Here is a 22,497-nt window from a genome sequence, read left to right as displayed (position 1 = left end):
TTCCCATCTCCCCCTGGCCCCCCGGGACTGATCCTGCCTCTTCCCCCTCGGACGCCCTCTGCTCCATGTAGGGCAACCCCCTGCCGAGTCCAGAGCCGCCCGCTGCCTGACTGCCTTCCCTGCAGGCCCCGTCCGATGCCCTGCCCTCGGCCGCCCTGGCTTCGCCGCCCGCGGGTCGCTCAGGGCTCAGGCCCCAGCTCCCCGGGCTCGCTCTCTGCGCCCCCGTCCCCCGGCCAGGGGGGTGACGGGGATGGGGACAGCAGCCCGGGCTCCGACCCCATGCTGCCCCCCGCGTCCCCCGTGGAGTGCCTCATCTGCGTGTCGCCCTTCGACGGCGTGTTCAAGCTGCCCAAGCGCCTGGACTGTGGCCACGTCTTCTGCCTCGAGTGCCTGGCGCGCCTGTCGCTGGCCACGGCGGGCGGCGGCAACGCGGTGGCGTGCCCGGTGTGCCGCGCGCCCACGCGCCTGGCCCCGCGCGGGGGGCTGCCCGCCCTGCCCACGCAGGCCTGCCTGCTGCCCCGCGAGGCCCGCGCGCCGCCCGCGCGCCAGGGCTCCGTGCGCTTCGACCGGAGCCGGGGGCTGCTCTACCTGCGGCCGCCGCCCGCGCCCGGGCCGCGCAAGGCCCGCGCCGCGCGCCCGCCGCCCCCGCCGCCGCTGCGCCTCGGCCGCCCGCTGTCGCGCCGCCTGACGCTGGACAGCCCCACCTGGGCCTTCAACGCGGCCGTGGCGCTGGCCGCGCTGGTGGCCGCGGGCCTGGTGGTCTCCGGCGTCTACATCTTCTTCCTCATTCCGCGCGCCGCCCCCGGGCCCGCGCGGCCGCAGCTCGTGGCGCTGGCCCCCGCGCCCGGCCTCGCCTGGCTCCCGCCGCTGCCCACGCCCGGCGCGCCCTGGGGCCCCACGGGCCGGGCCCCGGACGCCACCCCGCCGGGGGCTGCGGGGGACACGCGGGAGTCCCAGGGGAGCGCGGGGGACGCGCCGGAGGCCGAGGGGAGCTCGGCGGAGGCGGCGGAGGCCGAAGGGCTGCTGGACAGGCTCTCGGGCCGCCGGTGGGAGGCAGAGGGTGGCCCCGGCTGGGTCCCGGGGGCACGGGGCAGGAGGCGGGCGTGGGGGCCGCGGTAACAGCTTCTCGGCTGCGGGCCCAGCCTCCGGCGCCCGGGCCTCGGTGTCGTCCTGGCGGCTCTGCCCGGACCACGCGCCACCATCCCCGAGGCACAGGAGGGAGGCCTGTTGAGACCATCACCCCTCAAGAAGCAACCCCTGGGGACACCGCCGCCGGCACCCGCTGAGGGTGCCCGACTCCCCTGCGGAGACCCCCTGGGAAGCGCTCCCCTGAGGGTGCCGTGGGAGTCCCCGATCCGCATCCCTCGTGGGAGTCCAGCTGCGGAGCCCCCCTGACCGACTTCTGCAGGGGCCCTGCTTGGGGCACCCCAACCCGGATCTTCAAAAGGGTCCCGCTGAGCGCACCCCAGTCAGTCATCAGAGCCCTGGGGGAGCATCCGCCGGGCACCACGGGCTGCAGGCTCTGAAGGTCAGCTCCGCCCGGGCTGCTGTTCCCTGGAAACACCGGCTGACTGGGCCATTGCCTGGCTGCCCCCACCCCGGTGGTGGTTGGTTTTCTACTCTGCTGCCTGCAGGCTGGGCCAGGGGGGATCCCGCTGACTCCACGCTGGTTCGTGGCTGCAGCCCTGCACACCTGGCTGGGGCCAGGACTGAGGAGGACAAATGGGGCCTGAGCCTCAAAGGCTGGCTCTCCCAGCCCTGGCCAGGTAGCACAGCTGGTTAGAATATCCTTCTGATACACCGAGGTTGTGGGTTCGATCCCCAGTCAGGACACATGCCAGAATCATCTAATGAATGCATAAGTAACTGGAACAATAAATCCATGTTTCTCTCGCTCTCTCCCTTCCTCTCTCCAAAAAAACAAGACCGACTTTCACCTGGATGCTGACTACCAAATTGCCATGGAGGCCTCGACTTCCCCTATGGGTTTCTGGGATCCTCCTGATATGCCGTGAGGCCACTGTGTCAGCCAAGCTCAAAGAGGCCAGGGTTGCCCTCTGGGTCAGAAAGTGTCACCTGATTTGGGGGGGGGGGTTGCTCTTGGACCTCCCTGGCCACTGGATCCCCCATCACCCCCATCTCCGCTCATTTTCTGGGCCAATTAACACACCTTTCCTGGCACCCCTGTTGGGCCCCCAGGTGCAGCCTCAGCCCTCCCTCTGGACAGTCACCTCCAGGAAGGGCAGCTCTTGGGTTCCTGTCCTTTCAGAAGCCTTCCTGGCTTAGTCAGAGCAGAGTAGATGGCAGCCACCCTCTGCATAAGCTGAACATGAGTCATCTGCTCCACCCCCCAGGTCTGGGAGCCCCCATCCTGCCTCACTGGTTGCTATATGTTGTGGTGGGCACCCAGCATTTTCCAATGTGACTTCTATGGGGCTGACCGCTCCTGTTTGGTTTGTTTATAATGTGCCCTCAGCACCTTGCACACAGTGAGTGCCAAAGAGTTTTCTGGGGAGTGACAGCATTGCAGGTGACCAAGGGGCAGCCCAGGAATGCCTGTGGACACCCTGGGCTCACCCAGCTGGCAGCCAACCACCCTGATCTAGGTAGTCAGCGGAGTTCCTTTTGATGCCAGCTGCTGCTTCCAGGTAGAAAGCCAGAGTGGGAATAGCAGGACATCCAAGGGAGTGTCTTCACGATCCAGTTCTTACCCCTACCTCTGTGCCAATGACACACACAGCCCAGCCCCACAGGGAGGGGACCCGATCAGGCAGGAGCAAGGTTGGCAATCTGTAGTTTTCTCTGGCTGCTGCCACATATTTTCACCAACTCGGTTCCTTAGAACAACACACACTATCTCACAGTTCTGCAGGCAGATGTCTTGGGATCAGTCTCACTGGATGAAAGTCCAGATGTTCACAAGGCCAGTCCCGTCTGGAGGCTCCAGGGGAGAATTTCTGTCCTTGGCTTCCTCCATCTTCAAAGCAGCAGCTTAGCATCTTCAAATCTCTCTCGGACCCTCCTGCCTTCCTCTTTCACTGTATCTTCAAGGACACTCAGGGGAAATAACAGGTGGCATTGAGTCAGGGGGAGCTGGGTCAGTGAGGTGATGGTTGAGGGTACTGGGCAGGGCTGGCCCCTCCCTCCCTTCACTAACCAGCTTTCTCCTGGGGGCTACAAGGAAGCTTGGTTTCTCCACCCTCCCAGCTGGGAGCCTGAGGCCTCAGTCTCTCCTCCCATAAAATGTGGCTGATGACACAGCCCAGGGACCGTGAGCATCCCTGTCTGCTGATTACTACCTCAATGCCTGCCCATGAACAAAGGGGCTGCCTGAAACCATTTTGGGGCCAGGATCATGGGGGCGTCCCCTCTACCCTTGCCTTTCAGCCTCTCTGGCCACCTGGAGTTGTGCCCTGCCAGCCCTCCCTCTGCCAACTCCACCCCTGCTGGCACCACCCCCACCTGCCCCAGGCTTGCTGCTCCTCCAAGGTCCTGTGGTCACCCAGAAAGCAGGTCACCCCCAGTGCCTGGCATGGTGCCAGAGAGGCCTGTACTGGTGGCTTTGGTTCTCTCATCTGTAAAATGAGCAACAGTAAACACTCTACTTGCAAGGAGATTTTGACAATCCACAAGTATTTATTGAGCACCTGCTGGGGACACCTCAGGCACAAGGAGGGACCTCAAAGGCCAAGCGATGCCCAGAGGGGCAAGCAGAGGAACCAACGTCTTGGCCACACCGCCTCCCCTGCCATGCTCCTGGGACCTACCCCGCCCCCCGCCCCGCCCCGCCCCGCCCCGCCACTCAACAAGCCTTTCAGGGACCTCCCCCAGCTCTCCTGCCTCTGTCCCCAGAGGGAGCGGCAGCGTCCAGGTTGAGGGGTGGGGGACCTGAGGCTGACCAGCTGGGAGGGAGTGGACTCCAACAGGGGCCAGAGTGTCTGCAAAACACCGCCCCTCGCCCTGGCCTGGTGTCAGCTGGTTAGCGCATCGCCCGGATACCCCAAGGTTGTGGGTTTGGCCCTGGTCAAGGCACATACAAGAATCAACCAATGATGCATCAACAAGCGGAACAACTCAATGTGACCCTCTCTCTAAAAGTCAATAAAAAAAAATTAAAAAGAATAAAAGCCACAGCCCAGCCCCCAGCGCAGTTCTCTCCGCCGTAGTTCTCGCGAACACCCCGGGCGGACCAGGCCTCGGGCGTGGCGGCACCGCCCGGCGCTCCCGCCTTCCCTGCCCGGTATCCGAAGGCCCGGGCCCCCGGACGCTGGGGCAGCGCAGCCGGGCAGCCACCGGCCCCTCGGCCGCGGGGCGGGAGCGCCCGCAGAAAACCTCTCCCCGCCCCGCCGCGCAGCTTCCCAGGAAACGCCCCTCTCCCGCGCCGTCCTCCGTGGCGTCCTTACGCAAGCGCCGCGAGGCACTATGGGAAATGTAGTTCAAGAGCCTCAGACCTCAGCTGGGTGCTCTCTCGCCCGACGCTATGGCAACCAGCAAGAGGCCCCGCGGGGGGAGCTGGGAAATGAAGTGCGAGCGTGAGGCGGGCGCGCGGTGCGGGCAGCCGCGGGCCGCACGGGCGGGGCGGGACTTCCGGCGCTGCCCTGCGGGGCTCAGTCGGACGCCGGCGGTGGGTCGGGGCCGGCCCCGGGCGTTTGTCGAGGGCCAGACGCCTTCCCTCGAGCCGCACGGGCGGCGAAGGAGAAAGGCGGGCGGCCCCGGCCGCGGCTTCGCACGTGCCGTCGCCGCCGAGTGGCTCCGTCTTCGCGGGGCTCGCCTGTCCCGCGCCCCCGAGGCCGCCCCCCAGCCCCTGGCACCTCGCACCCGACGGACGCCGAGCTTCCAAGTTTCCTGGGCGGCCGGTGGCTGCTGCGCCCGGGCAGCGGCGGCGACGTTCAGCCGAGTCCGCGACTCTCGGCCCGTGTCCTGGTCGCGGCCACGCCTCGCCCACGGGTTCCGATGGCCGTTGAGGCGCAGGTGAGTGGAAGGGGTCCGGTTCCGCAAGAGCCCAGCCCGGAGCGCGGCTGCGGCGGGCAGGGGAGCCGAGCCAGGCCGGCGGATGCGTGCGTGGTTCCGGGCGGCGGGATGGCGGTTGCTCCGCGTGGTGTCACTCGGGAGACACCGTGTGCGGAACTGGCATGTGGGGGCCATTCGTTACCTGCCCCTGGGGCAGACGTGAGGTTATGCTGGGCGGTGTGCCCGTCGGGGCAAAGGCAGCTGGAGGGCCCTAGCCAGGTACTTGTACCTGAGAGAAGGATGAGCTCCGAGGTGATCCCTGGGACTCGGGGAACCGGCTGGCAGGAGATGGGGTGCGGCTTGGGCTCCTGGCTCGGAACGTAGACGGCATCGTCTGGTCACCAGCCTGCTGCTGCGGGCTGGATGCAGAACCCCCTAGTAACATGAGGAGGAGGCACCAGTGGTGCTGGGGGGCCTGGTGGGGGCGGGTCTTAGGAAGAGGGAGGGATGACAGTATGGAGGGGCGTTTCGGCTCAAAGGGAAAGATGTAGCTGGACCGTGAGCCACAGATCAAGGGCCTGGATGTGTTCCTCTGTCTACATTTTGGTTGGCTTCTCTGCCCACTGTTGACCCTAAGGCTCAGTTGATCCATCATGACAGGGTCTGGTCACCTTTGAGGACGTGGCTGTCTACTTCTCCCGGGAGGAGTGGAGTCTCCTTAATTCCATCCAGAGGAGCCTGTACCGTGATGTGATGTTGGAGAACTTTGCACTCATTGTCTCGCTGGGTAAGACCCTCACGCTCCCCCAGCAAACTGACCACTTCTGAGTTTTCTCCATGGGAATTTCTGTTCATCCTAAAGCCCCACCAGGGAGGCTGCTTTCTTCCCAGATTTCCTGGGTTGGTGCCAAGTATGGGGACGGGCACTGGGCATGTGCTTGTCCCTGCCTCTCTCTGAGCAGCCCTGTTAGCAGCCTCAACACCTGTTACCCCAGTGGCCTTCTGGGGGACAGCTTGGGCTTCAGATGTTTACAGTTTTCCCAACAAATGCCACCCAGCTCTGCCTCTCTCTGTGACCCTGCCCAAGCCATGGCCAGTCTGTGCTCCAGGTTTTGCCGTCTTCCACCAAAAGAAATCCTCTAGGGCCTTCCCTGGGCCAGGCTTGAGCCATGAAGTCAAATCAGTAGATCGGTTTTGGGAGTATTGCCATCTTAATATCTTTCAATCCATAGACATGACATGTCTTTCCATTTATTTAGCTATTCTATAATTTTTTTGTAGTGTTTTGTACAAGACTACAGTGTTCTGTAGTTTTCTGTATACGAGGCTAAAGTTATTCTTAAGGATTTTATTCTTTGGATATTATTTTAAGTGGAGTTGTTTTCTTAATTTTATTTTGGATTGTTTGTTACTAGTGTATAGAAATATAATTCATTTTTGTATACTGATCTTGTATCCTGCAACCTTGCTAAACTCCCTTATTAGTTGTAATAGTTTTTTTCAGTGAATTTCCATATATATAATGTAACGGCACCTACAAATATTTTTACTTCTTCTGTTGCCTGACTGACCTGGCTAGAACCTCCAGGGTTTTATTGAATGTATTGGTGAGTGTAGACATTCTCGCCTTGCTGCTAATCTAATGGGAAGGCATCCAGGCTGTCACTAGTAAGTAGGATGCTGCTGTAGGTTTCCCAGGAGCCCTTCCCAGGTGAGGGGGTTTCCTTCTCTTCCTAGTTTGTTGAGTGCAGTTGGCAAGAAGTCGGTGATTGTGTCTAATACTTTCCTGTGTATATCGTTGTGCAATTTTGTCCTTTGTTCTATTAAGATGGCGTATTTCTGGATTTGGTTTGCTAGTGTTTTTTATCTGTAATCATAAGAGTTATCAATGGTGCAGTTTTCTTGTAATGTCTTTGTTTGGATTGAGTATGAGGGTAATTTTGATTTCAGAGATTCTTTTTTAAAAAATTGTGGCAAAACTCATAACATGAACCCTGGCTAGTGTGGCTGGGTTGAGTATTGCCCAGTGTACCAAAAGATCACCAGTTCAATTCCTGGTCAGGGCACGTGCCCAGGTTGTGTGTTTGATCCCTGGTTGGGGTGCGTGTGGGAGGCAGCCAGTGGATGTTTCTCTTTCACATCAGTGTTTCTCTGTCTGTCTGTCTCTCCCGTCCTCTCTCTCTAAAACCAATAAAAACATTTTTAAAAAACCTCATAACATGAGATCTATCCTCTCAGTGAATTTTTAAATGTACGTGGAAGGTTTGTTTTCTAATACTAAGTTTCCTTCTGGTAGCCATGGTGACACAAGCTTCCTGTGGTGTGTGTGGCCAGCTGCGTCAGCCTTCACTTGGACTGGCCTCTTAAACTTTCTCCTCCTAGGATTTGTACCTTCGAGGTCCTATGTGGTGGCCCAGCTGGAGGGTAAAGAAGAGCCCTGGGTGCCCAGTATGGTGGATGTGACTCTGGTCAGCAGAACAGGCGCCAGGAGGGGTCCTGGTCTTGGTGAGTGGGGCTGGAAGTGCCTTGTTCTCAGTGATGGACTCACAGCATGCTGGTTGGGGTGTCTTTGTGCGCTGGCATTTTGGTGCTAAGGCCAGTGACCACAACTTATTCCCTCCTTCCTTTCCCTCTGGACACACTGTGTGATCTTGCCATCTCCACCGTGACTCAGGCCCTGGATGACCCACCTCTCTGGCCTGTGTCTTGTCATTTACCCTTCACTGTGCTACAGTCATCTTTTCCTCGGAGCAGACACGTCCTCTTCACAATGCTCACTGTCACCAGCAACTCAGGCCCCACTGGAAACCTGAGGCAGAGGCATGACTCGGAGGCCCCAGCTCTCCTCCTGCACTGCGCTTCGTCCCTGTTGAGGCCTTCCTTGTTCTGTGACCTGGCAGAGCCCTGTTGTGCTGGGTCAGCCCTTTCTCACCCAGACATTTCCCAGCCACCTCCTGGCAATTCTGTGGACTCCTTTCTGGGAGTGTTCCACACGCACTGCTGGTAAAGGTGCCTCCTCCCTTTAATCCAGCTCTCGGTGACTGACCTTTCTGTTTCAGGTTGTCCCTGTAGACTGAACGATGGGGAGGCCCCTCCTCAACAGGTGAAGACCTGCAGGGTCCACCTGTCAGAGAAGCACCTTCTGTGTGGGGAATCTGGGAAGGACGTCCCTGCCTTGTTAGGCCACCTCCAGCACCAGGCCACCCACAATGAGGGGAAGCCACGCAGGAGCACGGGCCACCAGGAGCCTTTCCCTCCTAGCTCTGGTCGCCAGCAGCAGCAGGGAGTCTATGCTTCACAGAAGCTCTTCAAGTGCAGCAGCTGTGGGAAAGCCTTCCTGAAGGCCTTCACGCTCCTTGACCACCTGGTAACTCACTGTAAAGAGAGACCCTTTAGATGCCCAAAAGGTGGAAATGCCCCCAAGGAGAACTCGACCCTGGTTAATCACCGAAAAATTCACACTGGAGAAACATCCCATGTGTGTAACGAGTGTGGAAAGGCCTTTAGTTACCCATCTAAACTGAGGAAGCATCAGAAGGTTCACACGGGCATAAAGCCTTTCAAGTGTGGTGAATGCGGGAGGACCTTCAACCGCAAAGACGCCCTCGTCCTACACCAGAGAATTCACACTGGAGAAAGGCCCTACGCCTGCAGCGAATGTGGCAAAGCCTTCAGTGTTCTGTCCACCCTCATCCGGCACCGGAAAGTTCACATTGGAGGCAGGCCCTACGAGTGCCAGGAGTGTGGGAGGTTCTTTAAATACAACCAGAGCTTCATTCTCCACCAGAGAGTTCACACTGGAGAAAAGCCCTACGAGTGCAAGCAGTGTGGGAAAGCGTATGTGACCCGCTCCGGCCTGTACCAGCACTGGAAAGTCCACACTGGAGAACGGCCCTATGAGTGCAGCCTGTGTGGGAAGACCTTCACCACCAGGTCCTACCGCAACCGGCACCAGCAGTTCCACACGGAGCAGAGGTCCTACGAGTGTACAGAATGCGGGAAAGCCTTCAAACACAGTTCTACTCTCCTTCAGCATAAGAAGGTCCACACTGCAGAAAGGTCGTAGGTGGACGGGATGTGGGAAGGCCTTTTGCCATAGCTGGCACCTTGCTCAACATGAAAGACCTCTCTTCAGAAAGGAGATTCAGGAGAGGAGCCATTTGAAAGCTGAACCAGGGACACCCCAACACCCAGGCTGGGAGGGGTGCCAGGTATGTGGGAAGCTTTCAGGAGCTGTGTTGCGCTCTGACCTGCCCAGGCTGTGGCAGAACTCATCACACTTCTGCCATCCGGCAGTCCCCATGGTATGCATCTGTCACCCCAATGTGTTCAGGGACAGCAGACCTCCATGCTCCCTGTTCTCCATGAGTGGTGGAGCCCATGTTGGGCATTATATCCCACTGACTGGTTTAGGTGTGGACACAACCTAGCTGTGGCCAACAGTAGCTAAGCAGTGTCCAGTCGGGGTGTCCAGGGAAGGTGAGCTGATTTCCTGTACATGGTTGACACTACATGCTGCACCTGTTGTTGTGGGTTTACCCAACCCTGAAACTGTCACACGGCTCTGGAATGCATAGCAATAAAGGCGTTGTCGTTGTCCCTGGCCAGTGTTGCTCAGTTGGTTGAGTGTCATCCCCTGCAACCAGAGGTCGCTGATTAGATTCCTGGTCAGGGCACATGCCTAGGTTGCAGGCTTGATCTCCAGTAGGGGGCGTGCAGGAGGCAGCCGATCGATGGTTCTCTTTCATCGGTGGATGTTTTTCTTTCTCCCTTTCCCTTCTCTTTCTCTCAAGTCAATATAACCATTAAAAAAAAAAGTTGTTAACCCTTGTTTAAGTTACCTTTAATATTGGGGGTTCTGATCTCTGTATGAGGGAATAAATAACAAAATTGGGCTCATGAATACAAGGAATGGCTTCTGTGGAGATTCTTTCACCTTTATCTGCCTGGGTGGAGACTGCAGAAAGGCAGAGAACAGTTCTCGTTGGTCGGCCTGACTTGCAGGGTGCCGAGACCTGCAGAGAGACAAGGGAAGGCTTGGTGGGTGAATTGTGTCATTTGGGTGTCAGAGTTATTGGTGGGTCAAGAAGGGCAGAGTTGCTATAAGATGCTCCATGTGTCGAGGGGCAACAGGAGCGAGGGCCCTTGTTCCCAGGGAATGTTCCTCAATCTCCAGCATTGGTCAGAGGAAGCTCCAGAGTCAGCTCAGAAGCCGTGTCCTCTGAAATCTAGATCGTGGAAGTAAGTTCTGGACTAACCATAAAACCTACAGGGGCCTGTTGGAAAACACGTGGCACAGAAACGCTGCAGTAATGAGTGGGGTCTTGGGTACACTAGGGGATCTGAGCTGGTTGTAAGGAGGCTTCCACAAGTGTTCCGGCAGTTGTGGTTTCAGGGGCCAAGGGTTGCAGAATTTCTCTGGAATTGCAGACCGAGGTCACACTCACCACATTATCTACAGGTCTTCTGAATTCTCCTAGCCTTACTGGGCATGTTGACCTCATGGCCATCACCCTGGGTGTCTTGGGATATGTCTTTTGTGACCCAGTCAGTGTTCCTGGTGTCTGCACACCATGGCCTTCACTGTTTCTGCTGCCACTGTCTCTGGCACAGGGAAGTGGTTGAATCAACATATGGCTCCAGATCTTCTGTTGCATGGGTCCTTTTGATTTAAAAAATGCTGCAACGCTTTTGCCACAAGGTAAATAAAATGTCAGTTCAGCAAAATTTATATGCTGCCTGTAGCTAGCTGTGTCCCTGGTCCTGAAAGTGCGTCCTGTTAGCTGGAATTGTGTTTGGAGAGTTGGCAACCCGACTTGAGGGGCTTTGGGCCACAGTGCTCATCCTACCACGTGTTGGGGCTGGAAACCACCGCTGCTGCCTCACTGGGCTGGTTCCTCTTGCACATCCTCCTGGTGGCGGGAGGTTGATGATCATAACAGGGAAGAACCCCAGGCAGGCTTGCATTCAGGGGAGTTTTTGAGGAGTATGCTCAATTTCTCCCCAGCACCATAAAGTGTATGCCCACCTCCAAGTCTGCTCAGGTCTTCCTCCCTGGGTGTAATAATTGTCTGCCTCCAACATGGGGGTCTGTGTGAGCAATTTAAAGACCAGCTGAGCCAGGTGGAGCTCAGGTCTCTGAGCAAATGGAGGTAGGGTAGACAATGGTCATTAGAGCTCAATTACCCTGTGTAGGTGGGTGGCCTTAGCTAGATCTTGCAGGATGGCCTCTGGGTGAAGGGCCCTCTGCACTTCCCCTGCATCTGGTTTCTCACTGGGGCTCCATATACAGCAGCCAATCTGATGGGGAGTGGGTGGAAAGCTGTTTCCCTGGTGATGCTGGGACATCTAGAACAAAGCGAGTGGCTCTGTTCCTTTGACCTGCCCAGCATGCCAGTTTGGGCACGACTCACTTCGTTACTGGGCAGAGACAACCTGTAGCGGGTGTGCCTCACCCTAGCCCGTAGTGTGTGGGTTTTTTATTTCATGTAGGAAAGATTTCACGTGAGTCTAGATGGGTTAGAGAATGTTTATTAAAGCCGTGAACAGTGAAACGAAGGAAGGAATTAGGGTAGAAGCCACAGGAGAGCCTAGACAGTGCTCTGCTTTGGTTCTCTAGAAGTGTTATAGGGAAGAAGTGAGCCAAGGTGGGGCTACTTCAGATCACGGTGATGGAAGTGAGCCATGGTGGGGCTGCTTTAGCTCCACCTTGGAGACAGGATCAGGGAGTGATTCCAGGTCAGGCTGCTGCTGTCCACTGCTCCCCTGGTTGCAGTTCCTGCAGCAAAGAAATAAAAGTTCATGCCCGGAAGGGGCATGGGTGTGCTCTACGAGCCTGCACTGCGTCTCTGTCCTGAGGGCTTTTTATCCTTTCATTTTTCTGCAGGTGAGGACCTTAGGGGAGGGTTTCAGTAGAACACTCATCAGCTTTCCAGGTACATTTAAAAAAAAAAATTTTTTTTAATAGATTTTTATTGATTTCAGAGAGAGGAAGGGAGAGGGAGGGAGAGAGAGAAACATCAACGAGTCATTGATCAGCTGCCTCCTGCATGCCTTCTACCGGGGATCCAGCCCACAACCCAGGCATGTGCCCTGACCAGGAATTGAACCGTGATCTCCTGGATCCTAGGCTGATGCTCAACTGCTGAGCCATGCCCGGCCAGGCTAAAAAAATTTTTTTAATGGTTTTTATTTATTGATTTTAGAGAGGAAAGGATAGAAACATTGATGGGGAACATCAATCGGCTGCCTCCTGTATGACCCCCCTACTGGGGATTGAGCCTGCAACCTGGGCATGTGCCCTGACAGGGAATGGATCTGGTGACCTCTTGGTTCATGGGTCAATGATGCTCAACCACTGAGCCACCCCAGCCAGGCCAGGGACATTTTAAATTTTTGTTGTTAATCCTCACCAGAGGATATTTTCCCCATTGCTTTCCAGAAAGAGTGGAAAGGAGTGAGGGAGGGAGAGACAGGACAGGAACATTAATGTGAGAGAAACACATCATTGGTTGCCTCCCACACATGTCCTACAACTGATGCATGGATCAAACATGCAACCCAGGCACATGCCCTTGACTGGGAATCAAACCTGTGATCCTAGGATGAATGGGCCAATGCTCTACACTTGTCCTTGGGTTTATTTTTTTAAAAATATATCTTTATTGATTTCAGAGAGAGAAAAGGAGGGGGAGAGAGAGAGATAGAAACATCAGTGATGGGAGAGTCATTGATCAGCTGCCTAGCCCGCAACCTGGAAATCGAACCCCGATCTCCTGGATCCTAGGTTGATGCTCAACCGCTGAGCCACGCCTGGCCGGGCTGTCCTTGGGTTTAGCTGATGGCATTGATTGGGTCTTTGTTCTCTATTTTCCCAGGCCAGGGTGATTTAAGCTCTGTATTTTCTGGTTAGGGAATAGGGTATAACCCATATGTTCTCAAGAGTCCTTGGATAAGGTCTTGAGAATCACAAGCTGGCTGTTAAGTTTTGGCCTTGTTTAATTTTCTTGTCTCAATTTCCCCATTCTAGTTGCCCAGGAATTTTCCTAGCTTCTTACTATCCTGCCAGAATACCATCATGTTAGCCCAAACCTCACCTGGCAAGCCAGTGCCAGCAGCCCATGGTCACAACTTCTGTCTTGGCTCCCCAGGGAATGTCTTTTCCCCAGCCAGTGGTAGCTCTTCTAGAATCCACACAGCAGCTCCTGGCCCCTGGGCATTTTTTTTGTGCCCTCAGCTTGTCAGGGATGCCTGCCTGACCCTCATTCTCTCTCTCCAAGTAACACCCCTTCAACTGGGCCAAGATGCCCCCTCCTCATGAATCCCCTCACTGCCCTGTTAAAGAGTTATTTTCTCCCTTTCTGTGTCCTCCATGCCTCAGTGTCAGGCTGGATACAAACCCTCTGCACTCATAAGTCCTTTCTCTGCTGAGAACTACCTGGTGTGGAACAAGTGTGGACCTTTCACTAAAAGCTTTCCCACTTTGACTGCACTCGTAGGTCCTTTCTTGTGTGTGAACTCTTTGGTGACGAACCAGGTGAGAGTTGCTGCTGAAGGCTTTCCTGCACTCATTGCACTCAAAAGGCCTTTCTCCAGTGTGAACTCTCCAGTGATAAATGAGGCTGTACTTTTGGCTAAAGAATTTCCCACATTCACCGCACCCATAAGGCGTTTCTCCAGTGTGAACTTTCTGATGTTTAACGAGAATGGAGTTTTGGCTAAAGAATTTCCCACATTCACGGCACTCATATGGCCTTTCCTTTGTGTGAATTCTCCGGTGTTTAATGAGACTGGAACTGTGAGCAAAGGCCTTCCCACATTCACTGCAGTCATAAGGCCTTTCTCCTGTGTGAATCCTCCAGTGCTGAATCAGGCTGGAACTGCAGCTGAAGGCTTTCCTGCATTTGCTGCACACATAAGGCCTTTGCCAAGTGTGTACTTTCTGGTGCTGAATGAGGGTGGTGCTGTATTTGATGGCCTTTGTAGATTCGAAAGGCTGTGCTCCAGTGTGAACTTTCTGATGTCGAAGGAGGTGGGAGCTTTGCCTGAAGTCTCTTCCACACTCACTACATTCAAAAGGCCGCTCTCCACTGTGAATTCTCTGGTGCTGAGCAAGATTGGAGCTTTTGTTAAAAGCTGTTCCACACTTACTACACTCGAAAGGCCTTTCTCCAGTGTGAATCCTCCAGTGTTGAATCAGGCTGGAACTGCGGCTGAAGGCTTTCCTACACTTGCTGCATTCATAAGGCTTTTGCTCAGTGTTTACTGTCTGGTGCTGAATGAGGGTGGTGTTATTGCTGAAGGCTTTCCCACATTCACTACATTCAAAAGGCCGCTCTCCAGTGTGAACTTTCTGATGTCGAAGGAGGTGGGAGCTTTGCCTGAAGTCTCTTCCACATTCGCTACATTCAAAAGGCCGCTCTCCACTGTGAACCCTCTGGTGCTGAGCAAGATTGGATTTTTTGTTAAAAGCTCTTCCACACTCACTGCACTCAAAAGGCCTTTCTCCAGTGTGAATCCTCCAGTGCTGAATCAGGCTGGAACTGCGGCTGAAGGTTTTCCTACATTTGCTGCACTCATAAGGCCTTTGCCCAGTGTGTACTTTCTGGTGCTGAATGAGGGTGGTGCTATCACTGAAGGCTTTCCCACATTTACTGCATTCAAAAGGCCGCTCTCCAGTGTGAACTTTCTGATGGCGAAGGAGATGGGAGCTTTGCCTGAAGTCTCTTCCACATTCTCTACATTCAAAAGGCCGCTCTCCATTGTGAACTCTCTGGTGCTTAGCAAGTTCGGAGTTTTTTTTAAAAGCTCTTCCACACTCACTGCACTTGAAAGGTCTTTCTCCATTGTGAACTTTTTCATGCTGAATGAGGTGTGACCTGTTATTAAAGGCTTTCCCACATGCACTCCACTCGTAGGGCCTTTCTCCTGTGTGAATTCTCTGGTGATGGACAAGTGTGAGTTTGTGGCTGAAGGTTTTCCCACAGTCACTACACTCATAGTATTTTACTCCAGTGTGAAATTGCTGGTGCTTCCTCAGCTTAGATGAGTAACTAAAGGCCTTCCCACACTCTTTACACACATGTGATGTTTCTCCAGTGTGAAATTTTTGGTAATTAACAAGGGTTGATTTCTCCTCTAAGGAATTTACAAGTGTTGGGCATCTAAATGGTGTCTCTTCAGAGTGCATTCTCAGGTGGTTGAGGAAGGCTGAGCTCTCCTGGAAGGCTTTGCCACAGTCACTGCACTTGAGGAGCTTATGTGTGGTATGGACTTCTAGGAGCTGCTCAAGGCTGGAACTGTGTGGGAAGGCCTCCCTGCACTCTGTGTTCCTATGTGACTTCCCGCGGCTGTTGATGGCTGGGTGCTGGAGGAGGTCATGGCTGTCTGAGACATCCTTACCACCTTCCCTGCAAGTGAAGGGCTTCTCTGACAGGTACACTATAGAGCTCTTCACAAACAAGTCCCTGTCCTTGTCCCATCTGAAGGGCTTCTCTCCACTGGGCTCCTTCTGGTGCTGGAAGAAGTTTACATTGAACCAAAACCCTCTTCCACATGCTCCACATGTGTAGGGGATCTCCTCAGGATGTGTTCCTTGATGTTCATCTAGGTGTAAAATGTCTTTCATGAATGGACCACACATGTCACAGGAATCAGTCTTCTGGGTGGAAGGATGTGTATTGGGGATCCTGACCTGGCACACCCCTTCTATAGAAGCATTCTGCTTGGGACAGGCCTCCTCATCATCTGCTTCATGCCAACAACCTAAAATCAGAGAAGTTTCTCACTAATTCAGTGTTCCACTTGGTGCAAAGGGTGACTTCATTAGAAATGTGTAACTGACACATACAGGAAGGGGTTAAAGGGATTGTTGACAGAATAAGAGTGAAGGGTCCACTGTGTAGGACAGTACCCAGCCATGCCACAGAATAAAGGAGGCTTTGCCAAAGACCAGGACAGAGATGGGGCAAAGGATGAGAATAAGCATTCCTTAAAGAAAGGTGCATACACACAAATGGAGGATGTTCAGCATCATTGGTCATGAGAGAAATGCAAATCCAAACCACAAGGAGATACCACTTCACACCCACTAGGGTGGCTATAAGGAAAAAACAACAAGTGTTGTTGAGGAAGCAGAGAAACAAACACTCATACGCTGCAGTGGGAATGTAAAATGGTGCCACCATTTTGGAAAACAGTTGGAAAGTTCCATTTCTATATATCTACCGAAGAGAAATCAAAACATATCTACACAAAAAATTGTATGTGAATGTTCACAGCAACATTGTTCATAGTAGCCAAGAGGTGGAAACAAGCCAAATGCCCATCAACTGGATAAACAAACTCTATACAATGGAATATTTTTCAACCATAAAAAGGAATGAATGCTGTATATGCTACAACACGGATGAACCTCTGAAACATAAGTTAAATGAAAGCTACTCACAGGAAAACATGTATTGTGTGATTCCGTTTACATGAAATGTCTAGAATAAGCAAATCTGTACAGTCAGAAAGTAGATTAGAGGTTTCCCATGACTTGGGGAGAAGGGATGAGGGAGGATAGGGAATGACTGCTAATGGGTACCAAATCTCCCTTTAGATGATGAACATGTTCCGAAATTGGATTGTGATATTCATATACCTGTGTAAACATATACTTTAAAAGAGTGAACTTATGGTGTATCTCAATAAAGCTGTTTTTGAAAAACATCTTATGGGAGAAGGGGCAGAACCTGGGCAGGCCCCACACTGGCTCAAGCTCAGTGGGAGCCATTAAGCAGACTGGAGTTACCTGGTCCCCAACCTCTGCTCCCACAAGGATCCTCAAAATACTCAACAGCTATTAGGATCACTCATGAGGCTGTCCAGGGAGAGACAGGGAAGTACATGCAGCCCAGTCCTAGCTCTTACAACATGAAACGTGGGAAGGAAGCAGCACCCATGGTTGGGCTTTGGGACAAACAGAACTTTCTGTGGGAAAAAGGCACAGGGCAGAAGCTGGTCACCATAGTGCAATAGGGCATAAGGGTCTTACCAAGTGAGGTCATGAGCTCAAAGATTTCCAGCATCACATCTTGGTACAGATGCCTCTGAACCTCATCAAGGAGACCCCACTCCTCCTTGGAGAAGTACACAGCCACATCCTCAAAGGTCACTGGGCTCTGCAACGATGGGACAGCTGAGCCAGGGGGCCAAAAGATGGGCTGAAAAACAAACAAAATACTCAAATGGACACATCCAGGCCCTTGACCTATGACTCAGAGTTCTACAACATCTACCACTGTCATATCCTCTTCTCATGACCTCCTTAGTTCATCCTCCCCTCACCCACATGCAGTTCCTCCTCCTCAGGCCCCCACTTGAGAGGAGATGACAGGCCCTGGCACCATTGGTGTCCCTCTCTCCTTGTAGTCCCACAGGCCACTGTATATTCAGGACAAAAGGCATGTGGGCAGATGGATGCTGAGTTCTGGGCTGGCACACTGCCCTGCCTCCCCCACTAGCCAATTTCCTTTATGTTCCCCAGATATGAGAAAATTGGGACTCTCCTTTCTCCCTTAAGCCTCTAGCACCAGGGACCATTGGTTCACATTCCCTCACCTTGTACAGGAACCATACCATCCACATTTTCCCACCCCTCTACACCTTGTCCATACCACGGGCATCTCCCTAGAGTCCCAGGATCCAATACTGGCCTGCCCCAGATCTCCAGAAACCCCCACTGCCAGAGACAGTCATCACCCCTCTAGTAAATGCCTCCCCTCCTTGCCCAGTTGCTTCAACATTCAGCTCCTTCCACTTCTGCCCTTGCACATGCCCTCACCAGTCATAGCTGTCCTCTGTCCTCACTCCTCTTTTTTTTAACTTTTTAAAAATTTTAAATTTATTTTTGGTTAATCCTTACCTGAGATTGATTTTTAGAGAGTGGAAGGGAAGGAGAGAGAGAGAGGCATCGATGTGAGAGAGACACATCGATTGGCCTCTCACAAGTGCCCAGACTGGGGTCCGGGATTGAACCTGTGACCCAGGTACATACCCTTCACTGGGAATAGAACCCAAGACCCTTTGGTGCACAGACCAATGCATTAACCTCTGAGCCACACCAGCTGGGCTGTCCTCACCCCCTCCCTTTTTTTTTATTATTTCAGAGAGAGAGAGGGAGAGAGAGAGAAACATCAATGATGGGCTGCCTACTGCACGCCCCTTACTGGGGATCAAGCCTACAACCCAGGCATGCGCTCTGACCGGAATCGAAATGTGACCTCCTGGTTCACAGGTCGATACTCAACCACTGAGCCACGCCAGCTGGGCTGTCCTCACTCATCTTAACACACAAATCCTTGGCTTGGGGACTCAGCCTGACCCTGTTGGCTACTGCTACTCCACCAGACTGACAAAATCCCCAGGACCCCAAAACCTGATGAGCTGTAGAGACATAAACCACCCTAAACTCAGGCCCCACTGTCATCCTACCTGTGAGGCTTGTATGCTTCATATTTTTATCCCAGGTCTACTCTCTGCTCAGAGGCTTGGTCACCACCCTGACCCCGACCCACAGCTGCACAGTGTCCACACAGACAAGCCTCCATCCCTTGGATGTCACCAGTCTGGACCTGGCATAAAGCACACTTGGCACCACAGTTTGGCAGTCTCTGGGGCATCTCAAATACAATATGGCCAAAACCCAACTCTTTATCTTCACTCTGAAATCTATTCCTCACACCAACTTCTACATCTGAAAAATCTATCACTCAACCATGTTACCTTACTGCCCCACACCAGGAAATTGAGTCCATCGACTTGCAAAGCAGATCAAGAGCCATTTCTCCTACTTCCGCAGACACTAAAAGCATACACCTGGACTATTGCAGTCACCTCCTTGATGGTCTTCCTACCTCCAACCTCACTCCACCCAGCATCCAGAGGGAGCTGGTTAAGACCTGATCATATCACCTCCCTCCTCTGCTCCAACTTTCCTTGACTTCCACAATCTCTGAATAGAGGCCGAGCCCCTCAGCCTGCCATCCAAGCTTGACTGTGGTACCCCTGGCTCTTTATTTCCACCAGACAAAATGAAGATATGTGGTTCCCTGAACACTTCCACCTCATACTCACTTCCAAGCAATTTGCACATGCTGATCCCTGTGCCTGTGTCAGCATAGGTAGCTAGTTATTGATATGAGAAAATAATTAGTTATTAATATAAGGGAGAAAGCAAAAGAGAACCAAGTAATCTTAATGAACTGGGAAGCAGAAGCAGGTAAAGAGCAAAATTTCCATCTAGTTTACTGATAAACAGACACATTAGCACACCCTAGGGGACTGCTGACAGGAGGCCAGGAGACTTATTAGAACCGGACAGGAAAAGCTCCCCAAGGTGCTGAAAGCCCAACACAGGAGGGAGGGGAGGAAAGGCCTCTGCTGGGCGCATGCGCGATAGGAACCAGACGCTGTAATGACCGTTTGGACATGCGCAATGAGAATCGGTGACGAAACAGAGGGGCGGGGCCTAGCCTGGGAACAGTCGGATAGAGGGCAGGAAACCCCAATAGAATTTACTGGGAGGAGGGTCCAATCCAGACCCGGGAAACGCTAGGAATTTGGGTTGGATAATTGGAATGGTTCCTCATCCTTTACCCGCGCCAAGAAGAGATATGGAGGGTTAACTGAAGCCTGGTGGCAGTGCTTCAGAGCCTGCCCACCCTAAAATTCCTAAGGGTGTATTAATTGCCCCTAATTCGCAGTAAAGTCATGTGTGTGTTTTTTTAATCCTCACCCGAGGACATTTTCTCCATTGCTTTTTCAGAGAGTGGAAGAGAGGGAGGGAGGGAGGGAGGGAGGGAGGGAGGGAGGGAGGGAGGGAGGGAGGGAGGGAGGGAGGGAGGGAGAGATGGGGGGGAAGAGAACACCATTGGTTGCCTCCCACACCCACCCCAACCAGGGCCCGGATTGAACCTGCAACCCAGGTACGTGCACTTGGCCGAATGGAACCCAGGACCCTTCAGTCTGCGGGCCGCCCTGACCACTGCGCAACCCGGCCAGGGCTTACCTCCCGTTTGAACTTCTCCATGTGTGCGCGTTTGGATTCTTTCCTCACGTCACCACAAGAGAATCTATGACATTCTCCGGCAACTCCAGGACACCCTTCCAGGCCTTATCCCACTGGAGTCCAGAGATGAGGTCCTGCCATATAACCTCTGGCTGGGGTTCAGGACGCTTCGGGAAAGTGACAACTAGGGCCCCAGACTCGTGTAGGCGAAGGCCCAGGGCACCTCCGCGATCATGAGGGCCGGGACCCTCCGCTCGCCTGCGGGGAGTCCATCCGCGACGCTGCCGGCCGGGGTGGACGACCGCGGGCTAACGGTCGCACTCGGGGCCTCCGTCTCCCGGTGTAAACGGGCCCGGGAACCTGGGGTCTTCCTCCCGGGGCCTCGGGACGAAGGCGGAGTGCGGAGACTCGTCGCGTCAGTTCCGCATCCGGAAGGACCGAGGATCAGGAAGGAGCCATTCGCGAGGTGAAAGCGCCCGCAAAGGCTCGGCGAAGGTCCGGCACTTCCCGGCGCCTCCTCCAGCCCCGCAGCCGGGAGCGTCGGGGCGAAAGGAAGGCGCAGCGGCGAGGACGGAACCCCGCCCCCACTCTGCGCGCCCCGAGTCTGATTGGCTCCAGGCCCGCCGCAGACAGTAACTGTTTTTTTGAGCCAATCGCGGTGCCGTTCGGTCGTTGCCTAGGTGACCAGGAAGCACGCCCTCGCGTCACTGCCCACCAGTCCCATTCTCTCAGATTACAGTGACCCCCTGGGGGGGGGGAGGCTTTTTCCCCTCGCCAGGTCCCTCAGCGTGATGTAGACATACATGTCCAGCTGCCCATCCATGACCCCCCCTTGGGAGTCTCTGGGACGTCTCCCCTGTACATGGTCAAAACCCACCTCCTTACCTTCCCTGAGTTCCCATCTCTGTCCATTTATTGCCACCTTCCAGGACACCGCAGGTGCCACGTGCAGATCTAACTACGTCCATGAAGCAGGGGAGCTTCCCCTGAGCTGCCTGCAGACACTTCACGGGTCCCCTTGGCCAAAGCAGGTCAGTTCTCAGCCACCACACACTTAAGGCCCCTAAGGCTTCTCTCCTCTGGAGATTTCCCTGGAAGGGTCAGATCTGTCACAAGGACTTTCTTTTCCTGTGGGGAGAAGAGGTCTGTGTGAGCGGGTGCTGCAGCCTGAATCAAAAGAGTCACTCCCCCAGTGGGTGGTTGAGCGTGAACCCATGAACCTGGAGGTCACGGTTCAATTCCTAGTCAGGGCACATGCCCTGATTTCGGGCTCAGTCCCCAGTAGGGGGTGTGCAGGAAGCAGCTGGTCCATGATGCTCTCTCATCATTAATGTTTCTATCTCTCCCTTTCCCTTCCTCTCTCTGAAATCAACAAAAATATATTTAAAAAATAAACAAAAGACTCTCGCCTTCCTATCGGCTTTCTGCAGCATTTCTTTTTTAAACATTTTATTTTATTTTATTTTAGGACAGAAGTACCTTGTGTCTTTTTTTTTTTTTTTAATATATCTTTATTGATTTCAGAGAGAGGAAGGGAGAGGGAGAGAGATAGAGACATCAATGATGAGAGAGTCATTGATCGGCTGCCTCCTGCACGCCCCCGACTGGGGATTGAGCCCACAACCTGGGCATGTGCCCTGACTGGGAATTGAACCCTGATCGCCAGGATCCTAGGTCGACGCTGAACCACTGAGCCACGCCTAGCCGGGCTGCAGCGTTCCCACTGGGCTGCTTCAGGGACTGGTGGAGGCTGGGTCTGAACCAGGAGCCTCTCCTGTGTCCCCTGTATGAACAGCCAGGAGTGTGTCTCTGATGCGCAGCCAGGTAGCTTTGGATGCCAGGCCACAGCACAGGAGAGCCTGACCAGGAAATAATGCATGGGAGCCCTACACACAAGGAGGGCCTGCTTCTGCCATGAGCCTGTCTGCAAGTGGGATACTTCCCAGCCTCAGTGCTGGTGATAGGAGTGCCAAACTATGTGGGAAGTCAGTGATACCAGGGCCCCAAAGCCCCAAGTGCCCATCAGCCTGTAAAGGATGACTTTCTATGTTTCAGTATGTGAGCTGCACAAGGAATGTACTAGTACATTGGAAAGGGGCTAGGACCGAGGTGGATCTGCCCCGACATAGTCTGGACTGTGTGGGTTCTTGACTTTGTGCAGGAAAGATTTCACAACAAGAGTCCAGGCGATTTTAAGAGTTTGTTTATTAAAGCCGGGGACAGTGAAATAAAGGAAGAGCTTAAGATAAAAGAGGCAAAGATCAAAGCAACAGGAGTGAGCCTAGGCGAAGCTGCCTTGGCCCTTTGGAAACATGAGGAAGAGGAAAGCCTAGGTGTGGCTGCCTGGACCCTTTGGACAATCACACAGGCAGAAGTGAGCCAGCTGGACTGCTTGGACTCAGGAAACACGTTACAGAGGCAAAAGGAGGGCCCTTGGATGCAGGTTCAGGGGGTTAGCCCAGACAGGGTGCCGCTGCCTGGTTCACCCCTGGTTG

The 22,497-nt window shown here is 54.1% G+C and overlaps 3 protein-coding genes across 4 annotated transcripts; 2 read left to right on the top strand and 1 right to left on the bottom strand.

The window, feature by feature from the left end:
- Positions 1-135: 135 nt before the first annotated feature.
- Positions 136-1,119, top strand: RNF225 (ring finger protein 225; the record flags this gene model as incomplete). The annotated part of the gene is made up of 1 exon (XM_081119904.1): positions 136-1,119. One exon carries the CDS (start codon positions 136-138, stop codon positions 1,117-1,119), a length of 984 nt encoding a protein of 327 aa, XP_080976030.1.
- A 3,462-nt stretch (positions 1,120-4,581) lies between these two features.
- On the top strand, positions 4,582-9,856 carry ZNF584 (zinc finger protein 584). The gene is made up of 4 exons (XM_081119902.1): positions 4,582-4,971; positions 5,611-5,737; positions 7,333-7,455; positions 8,010-9,856. Exons 1-4 carry the CDS (start codon positions 4,954-4,956, stop codon positions 9,014-9,016), a joined length of 1,275 nt encoding a protein of 424 aa, XP_080976028.1. The 5' UTR covers positions 4,582-4,953; the 3' UTR covers positions 9,017-9,856.
- A 1,610-nt stretch (positions 9,857-11,466) lies between these two features.
- On the bottom strand, positions 11,467-20,582 carry ZNF132 (zinc finger protein 132). 2 transcript variants are annotated; one of them, XR_013997599.1, is made up of 4 exons: positions 20,003-20,582; positions 16,988-17,156; positions 13,047-15,714; positions 11,467-11,728 (listed from the first exon to the last, which is right to left on the bottom strand). XR_013997599.1 is itself a non-coding variant. In XM_081119821.1 (3 exons), exons 1-3 carry the CDS (start codon positions 20,021-20,023, stop codon positions 13,277-13,279), a joined length of 2,628 nt encoding a protein of 875 aa, XP_080975947.1. In that variant the 5' UTR covers positions 20,024-20,582; the 3' UTR covers positions 12,701-13,276. The 2 variants fall into 2 exon arrangements, 1 of the variants encoding a protein (XP_080975947.1); XM_081119821.1 differs by lacking the exon at positions 11,467-11,728 and having other exon boundaries at positions 12,701-15,714.
- Between the last annotated feature and the right edge of the window lie 1,915 nt (positions 20,583-22,497).

The sequence above is a fragment of the Miniopterus schreibersii genome, assembly GCF_964146895.1.
Source record: "Miniopterus schreibersii genome assembly, chromosome: 18".
NCBI classification, from domain to species: Eukaryota; Metazoa; Chordata; class Mammalia; order Chiroptera; family Miniopteridae; genus Miniopterus; species Miniopterus schreibersii.
The sequence above is the reverse complement of the archived record's forward strand: the minus strand, read 5'-3'. Positions and strand labels throughout refer to the sequence as shown.

Excerpts from the sequence above, each read along its gene's own strand:
- ZNF584 (XM_081119902.1), top strand. Across the intron at positions 5,738-7,332 it reads TGCACTCATTGTCTCGCTGG|GATTTGTACCTTCGAGGTCC; the intron begins GTAAGACCCTCA and ends TTCTCCTCCTAG. Across the intron at positions 7,456-8,009 it reads CAGGAGGGGTCCTGGTCTTG|GTTGTCCCTGTAGACTGAAC; the intron begins GTGAGTGGGGCT and ends TTTCTGTTTCAG.
- ZNF132 (XM_081119821.1), bottom strand. The coding sequence starts at position 20,023 with ATGGAGAAGTTCAAACGGGAG. Across the intron at positions 17,157-20,002 it reads TGGAGAAGTTCAAACGGGAG|CCCATCTTTTGGCCCCCTGG; the intron begins GTAAGCCCTGGC and ends TTTGTTTTTCAG. Across the intron at positions 15,715-16,987 it reads TGAGCTCATGACCTCACTTG|GTTGTTGGCATGAAGCAGAT; the intron begins GTAAGACCCTTA and ends CTCTGATTTTAG.